Genomic DNA, 21,723 nt, shown 5'->3' on the forward strand with positions numbered 1-21,723 from the left:
CAGAAGTAAAAAGGAACATGCACACAGCTGTTAAGGTAGATTTGGAGAGGAAAAAAGAGAAGCAGGGCAGTATAATCGTAATCACTTAGCTAGACCTGCATGACACTTGGGCTGATACTGTAGAAGAAAATACAGAAGGTCAACCTCAATTCAACTCTTGGAAGAATGACATTTTTACTGTTACCATGTTTCATTCCAGCACTGGACTTTGTTGTGCCAGGGTGGAAGTGCATCCCTCCAAAAGCAGAGTATCCATATGAAGGATAACTGAACCCTAAAGAAAGGAAGAAGATTAAGAATTAACAGAATTGCATCCTAAAGCGATGAAAACACCACCTAGGAGAAAGTGAAGCTAAAGAAGTGGATTTTTGTTTTCTGCACACCTTCTGCTTTATTCCATCCAATTATAATAAATTTTCCAGGCTAAAGGTGAGCTTTCCCCCACCTCTCCAAAAACCCAAAGAAATTCTAGGTGATTGGCTAGTGACACTCTCTACCCCAATATTTGTAAGACCACCCAAATGTAATATCACTATATGCTTCGTCTAAAACTCAGCAGAGACATCACAAGCTGCCTCTATGCTTCTGAATCTTTGTGACCACAACAGATTTGTATTCTGGTGTTATGCTATAGATGTGCTGCAGGCAACACATGTAACAGTTTGAAAACTGCTGCTCTGTTCCCTGCTCTAAAAAAAGCGTTGCTGTTCAGATGACATTTGCTGATCTATAGGTTTTTAATGCTCTGCTGCAAGAACCAAAGCAATGCTCTTATGATCCTGCGTATCGGATACACTCCGACTTCAACATATAGAGCACTGTAGAAAATTTACTAAATAGTATCTCCAATTTTTTAATAGTTCTTTGCACTAACAGGGTTAATTTGCCAAATACCACTAGTGGTCCAAGAAATAATTCAGAACCTGTTTAATTTTCAGCATCCAATACAGTACTTAACTGAGCTGTCTCATGAATTTCAGTGCTTTCAAGGCCCCAGGAAGCAACAAAGCTTCCAAAGTAGGAAGGCAAAGGAGATGAGGAAGTGTTTAGAAAACAAGGAGATGTTTGATTCAATTGAGTGACACTATTATAAAGGCAACAGAGTCAAGTCTTATCTACCTAGGAGGAGACAAAATCCTCACCACATTTTAAAAATCAGAATAAACATCTATCCTGCTCTCAAAGTAGAACCCCTTTCCCTCTTCACTCAAAACCACTGCCTTACCAGAGCCAGCACCGCCACCTCCCCCTCCATACATGCCACCACCTCCGGTGCCACTGCCTCCACCATAGCCATCAGAGAAGTTAGGCATGAGCTTCTGTCGTTTCCTTTGCACTTCTTCTTTATCTAGGATGGAAGGAACAGACAGGAGAGGAGTCAGTCCTACTGCTGGCCATGCACAGCACAGACGTGCATACAGAAAGCATTACTACAGTTTACTACTTTAGAAAGGAAAATGTGGAGTGGGCAACTTTCTTCAAACTCCAAATAACAGAACCTAACTTTGTATGTACTGGAGCAATGAGAATTCCTCCAAGAAACAAGCTAGTGCCAAGTCCCCAGTCAGACCAGCAACACAGCTGGGGCCCGTGTTGTCTCTTCAGTTGTGTCAGTGCCTTGTGCTCAGACTGCAGGGGAAACACACAGAGATGCCTTAGGGGGCTCAGAGATTCCTACAAAAGTATCTTGTGTACTTAGAGCCCTAGAAATCAGTGGTCCCAAAATTCTTCAATGTCTAAGCCAAGTCATAAATCAGCACAAGTGCCCCAAACCACAAACTTGTTCAAGAAAATTTGTCTTTGGGGAATATAAGCACAGGCTCTTCTACTAAGCAAATCTACTTGAGAAATGGACCCTTAGCAGAGGTACCTGCAGTGCCCTCTGAACTTTTGTTTAAGGGACGGCAAGTGACGGTGAAAACCATGCTTGTTTGAAATTATTTACTTAAAATAGCTTAAAAGCTCCTAGAACAATGACAGCTTATTTTCAACCAGAACATAATACTGTCAAACCATGCTAAGTAGCAGTAAAAAAAAAACCTGAATGTATTTTATAGTGTAAGTTCGAAATAAGACTTAGCCCCCCTGGAAAGCAAAACACAAAGACTTAAAAGGATTATTGCAGTGACTGGGAAAAGTGAAAATGTCATTACAAGAGCTACAAAAATAGGGATGCAAACATTGCATGGGTTAAAATCCAGTAGAACTGTTGAGGAAAGAAGAAAATATAATCTGTTTATTAAACCATCTAGTAGTTTTCAATAGCCATGTGACAAAAAGAAATTTCATGCACAGGCACAATGAGACAGCTGAACACATGAAACAGTACACTGCAAAACACATGTGCATTATCTCCAGGCATACATGATCTGTAAGTACATATGCATGCACACATCAGGCATACTCACACTGACGAGGACAGAAAACTCTAGAGAGCAATCTAGTCAGAGAAACAAACAAAAAAAGCCACATACATATGTCTGAATTTGAGTGAACACTTGTAACAAATGTTCCTAAATGGTAATTTTATGATTAGGTTGTATAGGGGATCTGAAAATGCACATCATGTTCAATTAATTTTACTCCATTGAGAGACATATAAAAGCAGTTTGCTTTAAATCTGGCAACTTTGCTCTGCAGTTGTGTACTTCACTTCCCATAGTGCTTATACAAGAGGTTCCTGAAATCGTTACCAAGAAGAAATCCTCTGGCAACTCTGGAAGCTTTTGTGAATGCATGTTTTCTTCTATTTTATTATAACAGGTGTAAAGTAGACTCACTTGGGCATCAACCACCATCCCTCCCTCTCCAGCTGTCCTGAGTCCCTTACCACTCATGCTTTCAGACACACATATTTTAGAGATTTTGACAGGGAACTGATTTCAACACAGTTCTAAGTTAGGCACAGAAAACATAGAAAACATTCTAGATTAGAACTTAATAGTGTAACCTGCAGGCAGGTAAACTGTTAAGCAGAAAGACTGTCTTAATACAACAAAACAGCAATTATGACTTGGCCCTCAAGGCATTTCCATATCATTAACATTATTGGTATTTAAAATCATGATTGCTCCTGCCATTAATGTCAAACATTTCAAATGCAGACTTCAAAAGGGCACAGATCTGCTAGTTAAACTTCTTTTCACTAATAATTTAGGAAGCAGGTCCAATACCAAGTATTCTACTTCTGCTAAGTAACTGAAATTTTAAACACAAGAGATTGCAACAACACTTACCCTGCTCTCACAAGAAATGTCTCGGTCTTGGAAAATCCAAAAAGATCAGTGACTTGGCATGCTGGTAAAATGTGAGAACTGCAAAACACGTACCTTTTCCAGCAGATACCAACCAATCTTTGGTTTAAGGTTTCAGCTGAAATTACTGACAGTAAAATGCCCTCAGATATTATTTTGCAGAAACTCAGAGGAAGAGAGTGCCATCTACCGTACAGACAGGCATGTGTGCATGAGCGAGCCTCACTAAGAAAATACTTGTCGATTTACTGCCTGCCAGTCCAATAAAAACACCTGCAAAGCCATTACAAAGCTACCACGCTTCATATTGGCTCTGCCCAAAATTAAGAGGCAAATATAATATTTTCTAAAAACAACAACTAAAAAAAAAAAAGTCCTTATCCAGTAAGTCTTAACTTATTAAAAACACTTCTAGGGACCCTACAGTTTCTGTATCCAATATATAAAACAGGTTTAATGAATTACCTTTAATTTCTGGGTAGTAGAGGAAAGGCTTTGGTTCGCTTGTTTCCAGATCCGATTTCCTCCGCAGTTGTACAAACACAGATGCCGGCTTTGTGATATTCACATCGCGATACTTGGGGGTTTTGAACACGATAGCAAACTGTGAAGGAAACAGTAGGAAGATAACTATCACGGAGCATGGGTTTTGACAACTTTGTTTTTACGTTTGCACTGTTTTGTAGGAGTTGGTTTACAGCTTGGGAGGCAAAAAGTTGTAGCAAAGGGCTGTTACAACAATAAACTTCCACTGTAGTTTTCAGTTTCACTCCTGAGGTTGAGTCCTAAGGCCTTTAGGGAAAGGCAGAACTGTCATGCAAAGTACCACTCCATCACATATGTTAGTACTGCACTGTTTGTCCCTTCCTCATTTAGCATCTATTCTGTGGCTTTATCACTGTGTTCACAGGAGCTCTCAGAGCTGTTTATATACCGTATCCCAATTTAGACTGGTGCATGTGCCATCTCCCAATTTCCTTGCATTGTATTCCCAACCTGCATAGTTACCTAATGTAGGTCTTTAAAGAACTGTTAAGTTTGTATTGTTACTAGGAAGTAACCAGCCAAAGAAGAGGTCAGTACAGGATACAGATGCTTTCACCTCATTTACTAACTATAATATAATCCTAGTTTACAGAGATGAGAAAATCATTAACAAATGACAAATGCTGTTACTTACCTGTCTATGTACATCTGTAGGAGAAAAATCTCCAAAGCCTTCCCACATACCACCATTCTCATCCTCTTCATAGAAACGTATTTGAATATCATCTGCAAAGAATGAAAGAAGCACACTCTGGGATGTTTGGGTATTTGTTTAACCTTTGGTTAAGTTTATTTCAGATAAAAATCAACACATTTACTTCTTGGCTGAATGACAATATTACACAATACATCAATTAGCTTTATCCATTTTATGAAAACATCAGAAATAACCCATTTTTGACACCACTGTTAGGTCAGCCTGATTGTAATGACTTCACTGAAGTTGCTACTTACTGAGCTGTGAAAAGAGAACTAGGTTCACTACCTCTTCCTATTCTAGGGCTATAAAACATTCCAGAGGAGCTTTATTTGAAACCAACATGTAAGGAGGGGAGAACTTGAAGCGTGAAATGCAGAAACCACCCTCTCTCCTCCAACAGTTTCAGTTCAAAAAAACTGTAGCAAAACCTGAAGTGCCACAGTTCAAGTTCCGCTTGCTGCTGGCAGAGTGCCACTTTGGAGCTGCAGCCCAGAGAGGCAGCGAGGGTGTGAGCGAGCAGCATGTCAGCAGCAATCCTTCACCCTCCAAACACAGCACGGGCCAGAAACACGTCATTTGGCTTTTGCTCCTCTAAGCAAACCTTCTTTCATTCTCTTTGTATTTATTTATTTATATTTTTTTGAGAAACGTCACACTAGCAAATTCCTTTCCCGGCACTCCTGGCAAGAAAAAAACCCAGAAAAAGCCCATTCTCTCTTAGGGTGACTGATGCAGGACAGGCTTCTGGAGCAGACAGACTGCTTCCTCTGATCCAACACCTGCTAGACTCAAGACTGTGAACCACCAGTTCCAGTCCTGCTGTCCTGCATGCTCAAGTTCCTTCAGGCATGAGGTTTCTGAAAGCAATGAGGTCAGGGGAAACCCCAATCTGGCTGAGGGGAAACCCCACCGCAGGGCTTCCACTGAGTCAGACATTTATTTATTTATTTTGTGCACAAGAGTTATGTTTTATCTCAGCCCTGATGGCAAAGGGTAGATACACTACTGAAGGGAAATAGTTTTTTCAAAGTCCCTTCTTTTAAGAAGCCCTCAAAGCCCTATCTCTTTTCTAAGTCCCTGGAAGTCCCCAAAGCCCTCTCTCTTCCCTAATTCATAGAAGGGCATTTGCAAGAAAGAGAGATGGAAAAGGACAGCCTGCCTTAACAGAAAATGTCAGTGTGATTTTAACAACATGTGCAGGAACTGATTCCCAACAGATGAGAACAAGGTACCCACTCTACCATGTAATCTACACCAGGGAGTCTCAAGTACTACCTATACCTGAGAAATGCAAAGGACTTCCCCTGCTCCCATGTTTTTTTCTTTTTAGTTTAGCCCAAATACAATCAACCATATTAACCACTATCTTCCTATACAAAACCAAAGCATCCAAATCCACACTGCCAAATTCTGATACATTCAAAGCCATGAGCAGAGACTGAAAATGAACCTATGAGAAGTATGTTTACATAGAGTAATCTCTACCGTTAGCATATACATAAAAATGAAGTTACTAGCAGTAGTGCTGAACACATTAAGTTCCCATCCATGGTCAACAGAGAATGTTCATACTTACTCCTTATAATCAGGAACTTAATGATAAATCATAAACTTTAGAATAATTCAGAGTAGGTGTTAGTTAATGGAGTCAAATGTCATCCAGGACCCACCACCCACAAAAAAATCCAGAATATGGTGAAGGGCAAACTCTTGAGAAGAACAAAGGTGATCACATGGTCTCAGTGGAGGCAACACAAGCTGAATTTGTTTGCAAGAGACTATTTTGATTTATTAATTTTTTGGACTGCTGGTCTGACTTCTAGAAAGGCTGTGTGCTTACAAATCCTGCTGCAGTATCAGAGTGGAAGAATACTAAGGCAGCACAGCAGGCTTCACATGTACTCCAGATGAACACCCTGGTGCATCTTAAAATACTCGGACTCTTACCTTTCTGAACCTTGTCACAGAGAAGGTAAATCTCTTCCCCTCCTGTCACACACCCTGCTGTTCTGTCCATTCTTACAATTTTTAAGTTGGAGGCATTGGGAGCTTCTGTTGAAAGGGAAGGTTAAAAAAATGCTTAACTTCATAACAGTTAAAGATTTAAAAAAAAAAACAACAAGCAAAACACACAGAAATGCAATAGAAAGACAAGCTTCCAATACAACCTACTTAAATTTGTCTGTTTTTTTAAACATGAATAAATCAACAGCTTTTCATATGAAAGGCATAACCTTGTATCCTCTAAGCTTTGACTGAACTATGAACTCTAAAATAAGGTCCATAATTACTCCACTAGCAAAGTAGCCCAGCAGTGAACTGCATCCAGCAACCTGCACTAGTACTAATTTTATGACAAAAGGGCAGTACAAGAGAACATAGCTTTTTCTTCCCTGCTTTCTGACAGCCTGACACTCTTGAGAGCTGTTTTCTGTATCTCACTATATACAATGCTTTGCTTTATACTGTGGTTTACTTGAAAGCATGTCAGTTTTTGGCCAGTCTACTGGACTGTGATAAAAAAGCCCACCTCCACGGATCCTAGCAGAGACATCAATAAACAGCTATTGGTCCTCCAGACAGAACTATCATCTGATAAGTAAAAGCAGCTGTGACAGGCAGTTATGCTACCACAAGCTATGTCTGTTGTGTGAAAGAGGCTTGAATGGTACCAAAGAAGAGTATTACAAAAAACATATACAACAAACAAAACCCAAGAAAAATCTTCTGAAATTAATAATCAAGAATTCCCCTTGGGAGATGAGAAACTAGTAACTGACATCTGTGTAGCAACTTGCAACAGCAGAAACACGCTTACAAAATTTCCCCTTTATTTGTCTCCTTAGTTAAAGTAAAAATTTTTGACATCACTACATTTCCCAATTAATAGCAAGGAACAGACATAGTAGAATAGTTGCACTTAATACCTTTTCATCTAGACTTTGCCCTTAAAAAGCAATGATATAGACATGACTGTTGCAAAAGAAAAAAATGGTACTTTTTCTGAGTCATTACAGAATGACTATCAGGAACATGGTAATCCACAGCCTCAGGGAGGATAACTCAAGCAGCAGAAAGGATTCAGGTAAAATGAGTCAGTATAATTGAAAAGCACAAGGGAAAACATGAAGTGAAAAGATTCACTTAGAAAAAAAGACAAACAGAGGGATGTAACAGAAGTACAGAAAACACCGACAGATCTAAAGGAAATGAATTGAGAACTCTGGTTATGTTAGTCTCTCAAAACAAGGGCAAGCAGATGGTCAGCAGAACTGAAAGGTGTCAAATTCTCAACAAAGATTGAAGCAAAGTAATTTTTTCCTCACATCCTGTGTGACAAGATTTTGTCACAAAAAGCAACCGAAAACCGCAAAATTCAAGCCCTTCTTACGAATGTAACAAGAATTTACAAAATCCTCATAATAAAAGCGGCAGGATTAAACATGCCAACAGCAAAATAACATCTTGCTCAGTGGCTTACATCACCATCCATTAAAAACCAGAATGATACTACATGTACTTGGACAGACATGGGGCTAATTATTTATGGGCTACTTACCTGTTATTCATCAAATAACAGGCAAGCAGCAGGGCTAGATGAGTCTATGTATAGCAATATCTACCCATCATTTTTGTACGTACAAAAGCTTGCCCCTTGTTAAAAAAGTAACTAAAGCCAAATATACTTACTGCTGTCATATATTGCATCTGATATAACGGGATCAAGTTTCCGTGTGAAACTGCCATTACTGTCAGGAAGAAAGGCTGTAAACATGAGACGCACGACACTGAGATCCATTTCTTTAGTTTGCTGTATCGCTGCCTGGCGGATAATTTCTCTCTCTCGTTCTGGAACCGACAAGGAGACAGATGAAGTAACACATAACAAAACAGATGGAACAAACATTACTATCAAAAGGCACCAACAGTGAGGAAATGTGTTCTTTTACACACTATCCATCGGGTTCTCTGTTTTTAAGCAGAGAGGAGCAGTTATTCAAATTATACTGCACTCATAATGCAGTTTGTGCATCAGATCTTACTTAAGGCGTATAATTAAAAGACAGAAAATTACTATCTGCTGCTCTCAATTTATAATGGTTGCAAAAAGGACAAAGGCCACCACTAAGGACACTGGAATTCCTGGTGTTAAGAGTGATAAAAAGAAGGATGGCTCCTTTACACAGTACCTGAAAGCAACACAGACCACAGGCTTTACAAGGACAAGGGTGAAACGCAGCTGAAGGAAAGTGTGTTCTCGAAAGGAGGTTCCTAAGTTAATTAAGGATATCATGTCTTGCTGCAATAATGCAAAATTACTCTAAGGCTTATTAAACAGCTTAAGAACAATGGAATATAGGTGCAGAGGTGGGTACAGGCAGCTATGGAAGGAAGTTGCTTCCTTCTCATGTGTCTGTTGACAGCAAAGACTCTTTGTTTCAGACTCCCTAAAACACATCAACAGCACAACAGATCTTAATGCACACAGCCATAGACTGTTTTCCTACCCAAGAACCTGTGTTTTCAGAAGCTCAATCTGTTTTTAGTAAAAGACCAATTAAAACCAGGCTATCATTTCTACATACCAGTTAGCTGTCTGTCTCCACATCCTTCTGCCTGCAGATAGCCGAGTTCGGGATGCACCAGGAGTCCCGGGTTGTATCCCTTCTTGCAAGCATCTATCATGCGTGTTTCCAGAGTTTCAAACACTTTCTTCTTTGTTACATGAAGTATTCCAAGATTTGCAAACCTGCCAAATTTTGATTGAGGAAGGTATTTTCTTAATGCTTTATGCCAAACCTGCAGCAGGCAGTCTTTCTGTTACCAGAGACAGCTACACAACTGAAGTCAAAAGGAGGACTCTGCAGGCTTAATTAGGCACTATTAGTTCTTGAGGGTAAATTCTCCACCAAGCAAAACTGAGCCAAGCTTATAACACATGTAAAATGAGCACCATCATATGGCAGTGATCTTATGGGTGCACAGGATTTTTCTATGGCATAAGGAGTAATTTCTCAGGTTTCAAACTTACACTGTGAAGGCAACTTGCTAAACATTGGAAAATCTGGTTGTTACACTTTGTTTGCTCTCTCTTGGCAATGACATTAATATGTCATTCTGTATGTCTGTTAAGCAAAGAAACTGCTCAGAATAAGCTCCATCTGTTTAAAATGATTTGGAGAGCAAGCTAAGAAGCTTACAACAGTGCAATATTTTCCAAAGAAAATATTTTAAACAAGGCTCTGGTCATTCATCCAGACACTTCAGGTATCTCTTTGAATGAAAACTTCCATAATGCAAGATCTGCTTTTGTAAAAATCTCTTGGCACATTTAAAAATCAATTAGATCTGGAAGTATGAAAACAAGACAATAACTCAATTTTCATGCAGGTCAAGTGAGGACAGGAAAGCTGTTTCTAAACATCTGACATCTGATGAAAAACAAGACAGGTTAGTAAATGAGCCAAACTTTTCAAGATGAAAAGGAGCATTTAAAATAAAGCTATTTAAATTGTTGTTCTCGGTAAAGTCAGTGCACTGGGCTTGGACATCAAAAGTTACAGTTTAAAAGAATATCTCTCTCCCAACCTTCTCAGCTTTTTAAACTTCATCTTCTTCACCAACAAAGACATTCTTGAGATCACAGAACTAAAACTCACAGCCAGCATGAAACCTGATCTAAGCCTGAAAACATAGTTGGGAGCCTCAGCTTCATTTACCGATATAAACAATTATTCTTTTAAATTAAACAAGAACAGACCAACTACAATTTCACAACAATCTTACTGCTTTAAACTTTGAAAGTTTGACTCATTTAGTATTTTCATGTTTATACATGTCTTGCATTAATTTCAAATTTAGTAATCCTATTTTCTAATGATTTTGTCTTAATTATATTCCTAGTGGCAGATTTCAATAAAAATAAAATATTAATCAAAGCCGTAATAAAAGCTTTTCTTCAGTAACTTTAGTCCCTTCTCTGATCAAATCTATTTACATTTTAAAGAATGGACTTACAATACAAATTTGGACCGGGCACCAAGAGATTAAAATTCTACAAATTCTAAGTGAATATTATTTACTAAAACCTATTTAGCTTGCTTAGGACAAATTCTATAAAGGTAAACAGCAACATCATTGATTTTTCTGTTTAAGATACAAACAAAACATAGATCAGAGCATGAAGATTAGTGCTCCATTTAGCTGCCTCTTAGTAGTATTTCTGCATTGCTTCTTACAGGTTTACAAAGGAGTTGACAGACTTACCCTACAACCATATCTTTAGGTCCTGCATTAACTGTGCACACTCCATCTTCACAAAATTTACCCACCAAGCTGTGAGCATGTAAGTGGACGTATTTCCCATTAGTTACTAACTGGACAATTACTTTTGCAGGTCCAACATAATTGCAGATCTGTAAACAAATATCAAAAATGTGGGATAGTTTGCTTACTTTTTTTTTCTTAAATGGAACAAGTAATTCCAGTTGAGTATTTTCTGTCAGCTAAGTACAATCAAACTTACATAGGAGAAATGTGTATGCAGTTCCTCATGAAATACAAATGGCAGACTAACTGTACCAGATCATCACAAAGAAGAGCCAACACGGTTTTTTTTGCAATTAAACTTGATATACAAATGGCAGAAGCAGTGACCAAAAAAGCTAAAGGAAAACATCTTCTGTTTCCTAAATCATGAATCTCAGTTTTACATTCTGACCATTTACTCCACATTGCTCTCCTTAAATTTCAATCAGAACACTGAATTCACAATAAACACTGCCATCTGTTAAAAAGCATACATAAAATGTATGTATTTAACTAAAAACCCTGCATTGTTTTGCCCAATTTGAAAATACTTTAAAAATTTATTTTTAAACATTATGATTGGTTTAAAACATTTTGGTCTCATTACAATGACTCTTCAGGTAGAAATTTTAAAGTGAACGAATTCTACATTAATAGGTGTTTTGTCAGTTCAATATGCTACATCAACACGTACTACCCAGTCCAGTAAATATCTCCCTTAAATATACATGAAGATAAATTCCCATCTAGCATTTTGCTGGACTAAAGCTATGACAAACTGTGTGCTTCATAGAGCCAACTCTAGAAGATCACAAAATTTTTTTCCCTCTGTCATAATTTCTAATCACCACACATTTTTTAACAGCTTTTGAAACTGTGATGTCAAACAATGCCTCAAAACCACACCTAAAGTTACTAATAACATACCATATTGGTAAGTTATTTGTTCTATATATATTATTTAGAACTTTATTTTCTTTCCTCACAAGTAATATTCCAAGTCAGTTATGGGTTATGCACCACTTTCAAATTATGCTGAACACAAAATTACCCCACTTTTTAAAAAGCAAACATTACCTTCCCTTCTAATTCACTTAATTAACCCTTTTATCAATGTTGAGCTTTTTCCCCTCCTCCTCTGATTTTTCTTCTAATTTGCCTTGGGCAAAGTTCTTTGTATTACAGCAGCTTATAGATCTAATCAACCAAGGTATTAAAGGATCACGATAAACATTAAAGTGATGAATCAGTGATGAACTGAATATTTAAGGTTATATTGTTGATAAAATGCTGATAAGGAGGGATTGCCTCGATTTCACCACATTACTGAGTCCTGCTAGCTTCCTTCACTCCAGTTAACCCCACTCTTGAACCCATTCCATCACAGCTGAAACACTTTGCATATGCACAATGCATGCCCTCCCTGCCTTTCTATTCACTGCTGAGAGCAAAAAAAATCCCAACTATGAAAAAGTTGTTCCAGGAGAAGCAGGTGTGCAAAAGCTCTCTCATTACCCACTGCCTGCTAGTTAACTGTATAATACGGTACTAATGTGCATTTTACAAGTGGTAGTTTATAAAATACAAGACATGGGGTACTCATGCTTCCCTCCTGTTTCCAAATCGTAATCTCTGCTGGACTGAAACAACACAGAGATGCAGAATAGTCACCACTACACTATTTCTGTAATTCTAGGAGTGAGAACATTCCTACGTGCCTTTCACAAAGTCATTTGAAAATAAAAAGGATTATATTTGGTGATAAATGTCACCACCACTACTACAATTAACTTTTCAAAAAGGTGGCTTTAAAAAAAATATTTTCGTTTTATCCCTCGCTATAAACAAGTCTTTCCCTGCTATAAAGCTCCTTTTTAAAGCACATCTTCAGCACTACATTCATTATGAGTAACATGGATGTTCTAGTATCACATCAGAAAAGTTCAAGCCAATCCTTCATCAGCTGTAGAAACCACAGTGAAACCGGAGGTAGGACTGCTGCACGTCAAGGACTTTCCAGCCTCTGAAAGCAGAACACAGAACTGCAGTGGTAACCAGATTGCAATCTCCCCGTTACTCAGCTCAGCATGATCTCTGTAGTCTCCCTCTCAGGGGGAAAACAAAAGGGTTCTTAAAACATAATACCTTATGTAGGTCATTAGGCAAGAAAGGACTATTTTTGTCATCCAGTCTGATGTCCTATGTTGCAAAGGCTACAGAATGTCCCTGAACTGTCTCCTGCCTACATTTCTTATAGACAGACTTTCCTACTTGATTTTGAGACATCCAGGGTATCTTGGTGCCCAGCAAAATAGTCTGAGTGGTTAAATATCCTCATGTACCATAAATTAAGTCTGAAATAATTTTCCCATGTCCTTGAATAATGCCACAATTTCAGAATAATTTGAAATTTATTCTGGCATTAAGGTATATATTAAGGTATATATTCTGGTATTAAGTAACTATCACCTTTTATGTACGAACTTAAAAAGCACTGTCAAAGGCATTAAAAGGTAGAAGGTATGTTACAATGCTGAATATCTATATAATCATAGGGATTATGGTGTTGACAAAAAACCATATACTCAGCATGGGAGAGAGATAGCATGTGAGTGCTGTATGGCTCAAAATGAGAGTTGTGATCAAAAAAAAAATCACCTTCTAACCTTCAAATTAAAGATGAAGCAAAAAAAGAAAATAAGGAGTTCCTGGGAAGAGTATAGCTGTAATACTCGATTATATCCTGTACTGAAGCAGCATTCAATTGATCTGATAAAGTTAAAATGCTGCAGGCTCACACTTATCTGCTGTTTCTGTGTGAGAGATTTGTCTGAAAGATGAAAAGGACCCTGTGAACTCAAAGTTGAGTCAATTTCAAACCAAGAGTTGAAAGTTTTTTCAGTTATTCCCATCGTCCTGCAATCCAGACCCCAGCCAATTTTTATAGTTTCCGAAATTTTGCAAAAACTTTATAAGAATGTTTTCCTACTTCAAAGATGTTTCTTCCGGTTACTCTCACAAGCAAGAAGAGAAACCAATCGGTCAACAACAGAAGGCAAATTATGGAAAAGACCATGTGAAACCTACAAAGCCAGCAACTACAAAAACACCTGTTTCTCTTTCTAATCACTCTAATCACACATACACAGCAACTTCACTATTTTCAGCCCATTTTCACACCTAAAACCAGATCAAGCACTTCAGTGTAAAACATGAGTATGTCCACACTAATAACAGTATGCAAGATCAAAACACACATGGGAAACATGTGAGGCCACTGGAAATCTTCTGTACAAGTTTTCTCACTTTTTTTTCAAGTACATAAAACCCAAGCAAATTATAAATAAAAAATGTAGTTAGTTAAGTAAGCTACTGATAATATTTGATTTTCCAGTTTTATTCTGTCTTATACTATTGATTGATTTTTTTCCCTGGACAAAAAGCTAATGACAAACAAGCAATTCAGAAGCTTTGATTTCAACTGTTCTAGACAGTAAAATTTTCCAGCATCGTGTTACTTGCACTAAGTGAATGAAAGTGAAATTTAAATGAAGCATTTTAGGTAGCCTTCTACTGCAATCATGAAATGTAACTTCATTATAACATATTAATTATCTACAACTTCTCTGCTCTCTATAATAACATGCCAAGTTGTATAGAATCCTCTGAATATGCAAGATGTTTTCTACATATTAGGATTACTAGCAAAGAAAAGGCTAGACAAAGGAATATAATTCCATAAACCATAAATGAATCCCCTTTTTATATTATAGAAAAATACTGCTGTTATCTAGACTCCATTTGTCAGGACTGTTCCATTAAAACAAGAGATTTTACATCAATTCCACCTTGCTGTCCAGTGTACATTTGATTTAAGTGTAAAGACTGGCATTGCAGAACTGCTGCACTAACTCCTCACCTACACCATTTAGGAATATACTATACAGGAAGTGGTAACGTACTTAATTAACTACCAAAACATCTTGCGTAGAGATATAGCAAAGTCTTCAAAACTCTAGTCTTTATATGAAAGATGCATCTTGATGTGTTCCAGCTTAACTACAAGTTAGTGATGGTGCAGGGAGAAAAAACAATGGTGAAGTCGGACAGCCCACATTATGCAAGAGGTCATATGACATAAATGTATTTTCTTTCGGCCTTCAATCGATAATCCTACGAAAACAGAGCAGGGAGGCTGCAATGGTTTTTAGTGCAATGAAGATGTCTATTTTCAGGACATTCTATGGTAGCTACTGGTAAATTATATCAGTTTTCTGTGCAGAGTTGGCCAAGCAGAAAGCAGATCCGAATGTGAGTTGCACTGACCACATCATGGCCAAGGTTTAAAGATCTGCCACAAAGTCTCGTTTTTTACAGCACAGCCAAAGCTCATGCTACTGTCCTTTCACTGCACTGTGATCAACTAATAATGGAGGTTTTATTGTGAAAACAGTGGCATAGGAGTAAAAAAACCAATCAAAACCATCAAAAAATCAAAACAAAACAAAAAATCCCAACGCAACAAAAAATAGCAATCTTCAGCTGTGCTCCCCTCAGTTATGACAGGGTGAGCACACTGACAAAACACAGAAGAGACTTACAGGAAAAGGTGTGAAACACTTCAGTCTTTACTGGCACCACTTGAATCAAGAACAGGCACTAACAAGCAATGGCCTTGAGGAATTTACTTGTTGTGTTCCCTTGCCAGCCTCTCCCAGCAGGTGTTGCCATGTGGGGATTTGTACTAGCAAAAAACCCAGATGCACACAGTAGGACGGGAGGGAGGGGAAGGGACATGTGTGTGTGTGGGGAAGCTTTAGATGAAATTAAAATCTGATGATCAATGAAATTAGAAGGTTTGATGGAAAGCCAAAGAACATTGTGCTTTCTAGTTTCCTGTATAACTCCTCATTGCATATCTCCTTGTCATGCTATTGTGTAACTTATCACATCTTTATAAAGTATCCCTTGCATTATTATCAATATACAATTAGATTGGAATCCGAGCATTGGGCTCAATTGAAGTAAATTATTTTATATCTGAACATACCAGTGAAATTTCATTCATTGGTTCATCATTACTGTCAAAATAGGAAAGAGGAAAGCAAGCAGATCATTTGCCTGGGCTAGTAATTTTTCATAGGAGTTTTGCAAGGCTATATGAAATCAGCTTTCCCGCCTTCTCAGTTTGCAAGACTAACTGCCTAGGCTACCTCAGCCAATGCTGATTATTTTCCACTGAGTCATGCTTATACTGATTCTTATGGAGATGCAACTGTTCCAAACTCCAGCATTTCCCAAGACCTGCAAATGAACTACACACATACTGAGGAGAGGCACGCACCAAGACAGAGGTTGATTGTGTGCCACTCTTCCCTCCCCTTCTTTCCCCACAAAGGAGTAAGAGATAACACCAGAATTAAAATACACTAAGAAGTTACACCAGAATTAGAATACATTAACTGTGCACCTCATGAGATAATCTGTAGTGCAATAGTTCAAAGACATAAGGTAATAAGACCAAGACTTCCATTTAAGTTAAAAAATAATGAAAAGATGCAGTGTACATTTTCCCAACTTCCACAGAAAAGGAACTTGCAGCAAGAACCACAGGCAAAGACAGTTGTCCAATCCCAGAATGACTAATCACTAATATTCATATTATGCCTCCACAGAACATTCCTTTGATTAACATATTTGATTTTTTTCCAGGGGGGAAAAAAAAAAATCCACCAAAAGAGTTCAGCCAACACCTGAACATAACATTGTAACTATTAAAATGAGAAGTTTTAAGTTGACTGTAAAGGAATTAAGTTCTTAAGAACAGAGTATCCTAGAGGTATTGAATAAGCAGTAACAAAAACAGAAAAAATAGGAAAGCTTGGTAAATAGCATCCCAGAGTGAAGTGGAATAACTAAGCAGTCTCATGCTTTGCAATAGAAGTGGAGCAACTGAACAGCTCAGGCCTTGCTTCATGCTAAAACTGCACCGTAGGGAAGAGCTCCACTAGTCTGCACGAGGGCAGCAAGGTGGTTGGTGCAGGAAAGCCTACTGCCCAACTGCTGGCAGATAAAAATGGTGCCAAAATAACCCCACAAATCTGAAGAAATCTTTATTTTCAAAATCAATCACATTTTGAAAGTTGGGACTGAAATGTAGTCACTCTTGAGTAATTTCATATAAATTTATGTTGCTATGCCGTAACATACATATGACACTTGTATTCAGTTCAGAAAATTAATGATTTATGTACTTACTTTGACCTGAGGGTAAGATTTTTTGTTCTTTTCACTAGAAGCACCAGGAAGTCCACCATGTGAAGGTCCTTCGCACACGTATCGAAAACGAAACCCCCTCTGCAGAAAGAAAGGAAAAGAAACTTGAAAGGCGTTCTGAAACAAAACCAAAAGAAAAATAGCACATGCACACATACAAACAAGACTTGCCCAAATGGAAAAGTTACAACTGTTCATCCCCGAAATGCTGAGTGCTGGTTAAAAAAGCACAACTGAACTGTAGCTCTTGCGAAACTGTTCTATTCTCTCTTACACACAGCAGCAACCTGAATTTTTTTCTTTCAGTTAATATATTTTAAAGCAGAGATCTATTAATATTCCCAAAATAGGATAAAAACTAACATGCACAGAATGCAAGAGCAGATACTCTCTCCCATGATTGCTGCTAGGCAGATGAAATTGAAGCCAATAATAATGAAGTCCAAAGCATCATAAAGGAAAGAATAGGAATGAAACAGAAGAAATGCTTCTTCCTTCTGGGAAAAGTGTATGAAAGCTGTTATCTACCAGTGAAGTCCAGAAAGAGAACAAAAGCTTCAGTGGACTTTGGCTGGGTTTTCATCTCAGTTACATAAATAGACATCTGAATGTACTTTAGAGAACTGTAGGATGTTGGCAACCAGTCCAGAGCACAGCCCTCCACTGATTCTGTTTTTATTTATAGCAAATAACATCCCGTTTACTTAACACAGTAATCCATAAGGCACAAGAGATGCAAATCTTAAGCAAGTGTATTTGCTAACTCTAACTCTACTTAACCATATATTTCATGTGGCCCCCAATTTTCCATTCAGATCTACTCTCCAGTCCTGCAATTTCTGGCAAAATCCCCATCATCCCCAGATCCCAGTGTCTGTTCAAGTAGCACCAGTTAGTGTGGCACCCTTTGTCAAGAGTCATTCAGCTTCTCTCTAATAGAAGACAACTCTGAATTCAAAGTCTATATTAGCTGAAAGCAAACAACACGATTTAAAACTACTCTGTAAACATTAGCTTCCAATACCCATCTCACCATCTTTTCAGGTTAAGAACTTGTTTCAAGGCAAATCTAAAGATCTGACTTTTTTTCAGATATTGCCTTCCCAAGGTGAACTGAGTGACCAAGAGTATGCAAGTGAAGTGCCCAGCTATGATGAGCTTGAGCTCAAGTTGTCCAAAAGGCAAAGCACCCTCTGCAGCCAGGATACAGGAGATGACCCAGTCTCTCTTCACCTTGATGCCTTCAAACCAGCAGACCCAGCAGTCACCTGTGTGGCTTTCCTCAGTCTATTTTCTTTGCTGTCCTAGCTGCATTTTCACACACACAGTCTTACTCCCCTCATCTGTCTGTTCCAACAGTGATCGTAAGCTCAGCCCTCTGCTGATGAATCGCCCTCATCACTGTGTTAAAAACCATTGCCCAGCTTGCCACAGGGGTATTCCACAAGAGGAGCCACTTGCTGAGAAGTCACACATGGAAACAATGGTTTCTCCTTACCTACTGTATCCTGTCAGGCCCACCATACAAAGACATGGCCTGATTTGGAATGAACACTTGCTGAGAAGTCACACATGGAAACAATGGTTTCTCCTTACCTACTGTATCCTGTCAGGCCCACCATTCAAAGACATGGCCTGATTTGGAATGAACTAAAACAACAAGGAAGAGGCAGCATACTCCAAGAGTTCACAGTACACTGATGTTTCACTTATGACTATGATGAAGAGTTCCTAACTCTGGATGAGTGCTCAAGCACAAAAATGTCTTTGCTGTGTGATTGAAACCATATTCGCCACTGCATCCTGCCAGGAAGACTGGATTGTGTTATGCTTCTGTAGAAGACCAAGAGGAGAGTGGGACAGCTTTTAGCCACCCTCTTCTCCTGTTTACTGAACAGCTCTGTAAGGTATGGTTTTCTGTAACTCATTGGGGCAGACAGGAAAGGTGCCTCCATACTGTAACAGTTTCAGGAAGAATCCTTGGAATTGCAGGTGCCACCAGCTAAAGGGGAACAATACCCAGGCAATACTTCAGGGCAATCTTTACCCAGCAATCGCTCTGTACATCAGCTGCACGAAAACTAACCAGTGAATTGGAATAACTTTTCTGCTATCAGAGGAACGTAAGTCAGTGTTTGCTACATAATCAGACAAAAAGTTACATTCAAGTACTTATCTTCATTTTTCTTGGATTATTCAAAACAGACAACCACAACAAAAGGAATCTCAAAGAACTGAATTTCTTTAACATGACAAAGCACAAGTCAAAAGTTCCTGTAATTTGGGAACAGAGTGAAGTGTTTTTCTTTTTTTCCTTCTTGTGTTTCAAGAAACATGAAACAAATCCTAAAAATTTTCCGTGTTTGGTCTGCTAGTTTATATTTCCAAATACTGGGGTCCTGCAAGAGTCATTTCTAAGATGTCACTTAGCAAGACACACTTATAAAATCCTCAGGGTTTTTTTCGTATTACGACACTTCCACAGAGACACAAAGATGAAAACAAAACAAAACAGGCAACGATTTAACTACAAGAGTTAAAAATGCTCATGTTCAAGTGTCACATTTGTTCTGAGAGTTCAGCCTTTTCTGTACTCTTTCTTTCTAGTCTTAAATTTATTCAAGGCTGAATGTAGTAATTCGTTTTCAAAATGTAGTCTTGTTCTTACCTGTTTTGGCTGTTCTATGATTTGAAGATATGGTCCATCTGCTAACATAAAAGAAAGAAAAGTATTAATAGAAATTATATTTTTATTACTATGACATATAAGTTGCAGGGGTACAATTACGTCCTTGAATGTCTTGAGATAAAATTTTTGAAAGCACCTAAGTCTCCTCAGAACTTAAATTTCAAGAAATAATTTAATCACTTGGCGGTCTGTCATTTCCAGCGTTCCTAGAGACCAGTGGAGTAAGAAGAGAAGGATTAACTCAAAAAAGTTAATTTTAGCTCAGAGGGCCTAAATGGGCAACTGATCACTCAGTTAAAATTTGCAACAGTGAATAAGAACAGGATCCTCCCCTCACTGACAAGCAGCCTGGCCTTCTTGAGCTAAGGTTAACTTTTGTATTTAAACCCCTTGGGCTCTAAAGACTATACTCACAAGCTTTTGGCTTTAGGGCTTCCTACTGAATAGGTGCTTTCGAAAGTCTGGAGACAGCCAATGGGAAGCTCTGAGGTATGGGAATACAAGAGGAATTCAAGCTGCCTCAACATGCCCTAACAGTCAGAGCTGCTTTAAATAAAATCCTGGAACTGGAAGACTAAACAATTTACATTCTTTTAATAATTTCAGATACACTTCTAAATATACTGTTCTGCTGTGCCTCTAAAAACACTGAATGCACTCAATTTGTTTAGAGATGGAGACTCTCTATTGAGATCCATCTTGATCATGGTGCCAATACAGAGGATTATGTTCTACTAAAATTCTACTTACATCTTTTGAAGACGGCTTCCTTAAACAACTTTCAGTCTCGTACAGAGGTTAACTTTATACTATAAACCTCATTTAAAATTCACCAGTTTAAATGGTCTTGGAGCAGACCCTAAATCCAATGAGAATTCAGTGTCACCTGAGTTAAGAATTCATCATCTGATCAAAGCTTAGTTCCAGCTCTGACTATTTAGATTATTCACATCAAGAAGGAAAGCTCTCTAGGTGGATGGCTGTGAAATACCTCTTCAAATGCAAGCCACTCAGGAGTCTGAAAACAACAGTTCCAAGAGGTATGATTTCTTCCCTGCCTCTTGCTAAGCAGACAAGAAGATTTGCATTTCAATGCTAAAAAATCAGTTGTTTTCAAAGTAGATCCCAAACAACAGCTTCACTGTGAATACCTACATAGTATTTTGCCAGCCATATTCCTGTCAGAATTACATATCACCACTTCTACTCTATTAAAGGCATTAATGCTGAGGAATCAAGCAAGCTCACTGGGACACGCGACTCCTCCAAAGCAGACAAGGCACAGCGATGTGGCAGAGCCAGCAAGCACACAAAGCATTCCATGCCCTGCCACATCCAGGTGTGATCTGCCTCTGAACAACTGCACCATCTGCAAGTACCGCACCAACTACATAGAAGTTGGCTTCAGCACAGAACTACATACTTGCATCAACTTTTGTTTGCCAATAAGCCCAATGTTTAGCAATAATTAAAAACAGCAAGGGATTAATTAACGTATGTTTTGTAATATGACTACATGCATCCATCTCAGCTCCTCAGTACTACTTCATTATAATAAAATAGACCTTCATGCCTTTGGTCAGCACAGGTCTTAACTGAACAAGCTTCTCTCAACATGGAAGTTGTGATAAATACACCAGTGGATGAAATCAGTGTTCTACTGCTGCAGCTAGCTGACTCAGCCACTGAATTATCTTCATGCCAAAGTTATATTGCAAATGTCAGTCACAACAATTTCACATATAAAGATAACTTATTTCCTAAGGCAAACATTTGTCCTTTCATATGTAAACTTGAAGTCATGCAAAAAATTGCCTCAAGACCATATACACACGACCTTACATTAGAAAGCATGAAAAACAGTTTGGACCTCAACTTTAAAAGATGTAGAGCAATATTTAGCTTTGGCCTTATTTTTCAATTTTTGTCTGTAACAGAGTCAAGACGAA

The 21,723-nt window shown here is 38.3% G+C and overlaps 1 protein-coding gene across 4 annotated transcripts in view; it reads right to left on the bottom strand.

Annotated features, from left to right (window-relative positions):
• Positions 1 to 21,723, bottom strand: part of NFKB1 (nuclear factor kappa B subunit 1) — a 55,643-nt gene that overhangs the window by 15,516 nt on the left and 18,404 nt on the right. For 2 of the 4 annotated variants that reach the window (XM_051790489.1, XM_051790488.1), the window contains exons 4-13: positions 19,754 to 19,794; positions 17,068 to 17,166; positions 10,768 to 10,916; positions 9,087 to 9,250; positions 8,191 to 8,349; positions 6,448 to 6,552; positions 4,435 to 4,526; positions 3,720 to 3,858; positions 1,226 to 1,348; positions 185 to 274 (exon numbers count right to left, since the gene is read on the bottom strand). In XM_051790489.1, the coding sequence (XP_051646449.1) occupies positions 185 to 274; positions 1,226 to 1,348; positions 3,720 to 3,858; positions 4,435 to 4,526; positions 6,448 to 6,552; positions 8,191 to 8,349; positions 9,087 to 9,250; positions 10,768 to 10,916; positions 17,068 to 17,166; positions 19,754 to 19,794 (1,161 nt within the window). The remainder of the gene's footprint in view (positions 1 to 184; positions 275 to 1,225; positions 1,349 to 3,719; positions 3,859 to 4,434; positions 4,527 to 6,447; positions 6,553 to 8,190; positions 8,350 to 9,086; positions 9,251 to 10,767; positions 10,917 to 17,067; positions 17,167 to 19,753; positions 19,795 to 21,723) is intronic. The other 2 variants (XM_051790487.1, XM_051790486.1) reach the window with 1 other exon arrangement.

The sequence above is a fragment of the Manacus candei genome, unplaced genomic scaffold, assembly GCF_025592945.1.
Source record: "Manacus candei isolate 608988 ecotype Guabito, Panama unplaced genomic scaffold, ASM2559294v1 h1tg000028l, whole genome shotgun sequence".
NCBI lineage: Eukaryota > Metazoa > Chordata > Aves > Passeriformes > Pipridae > Manacus > Manacus candei.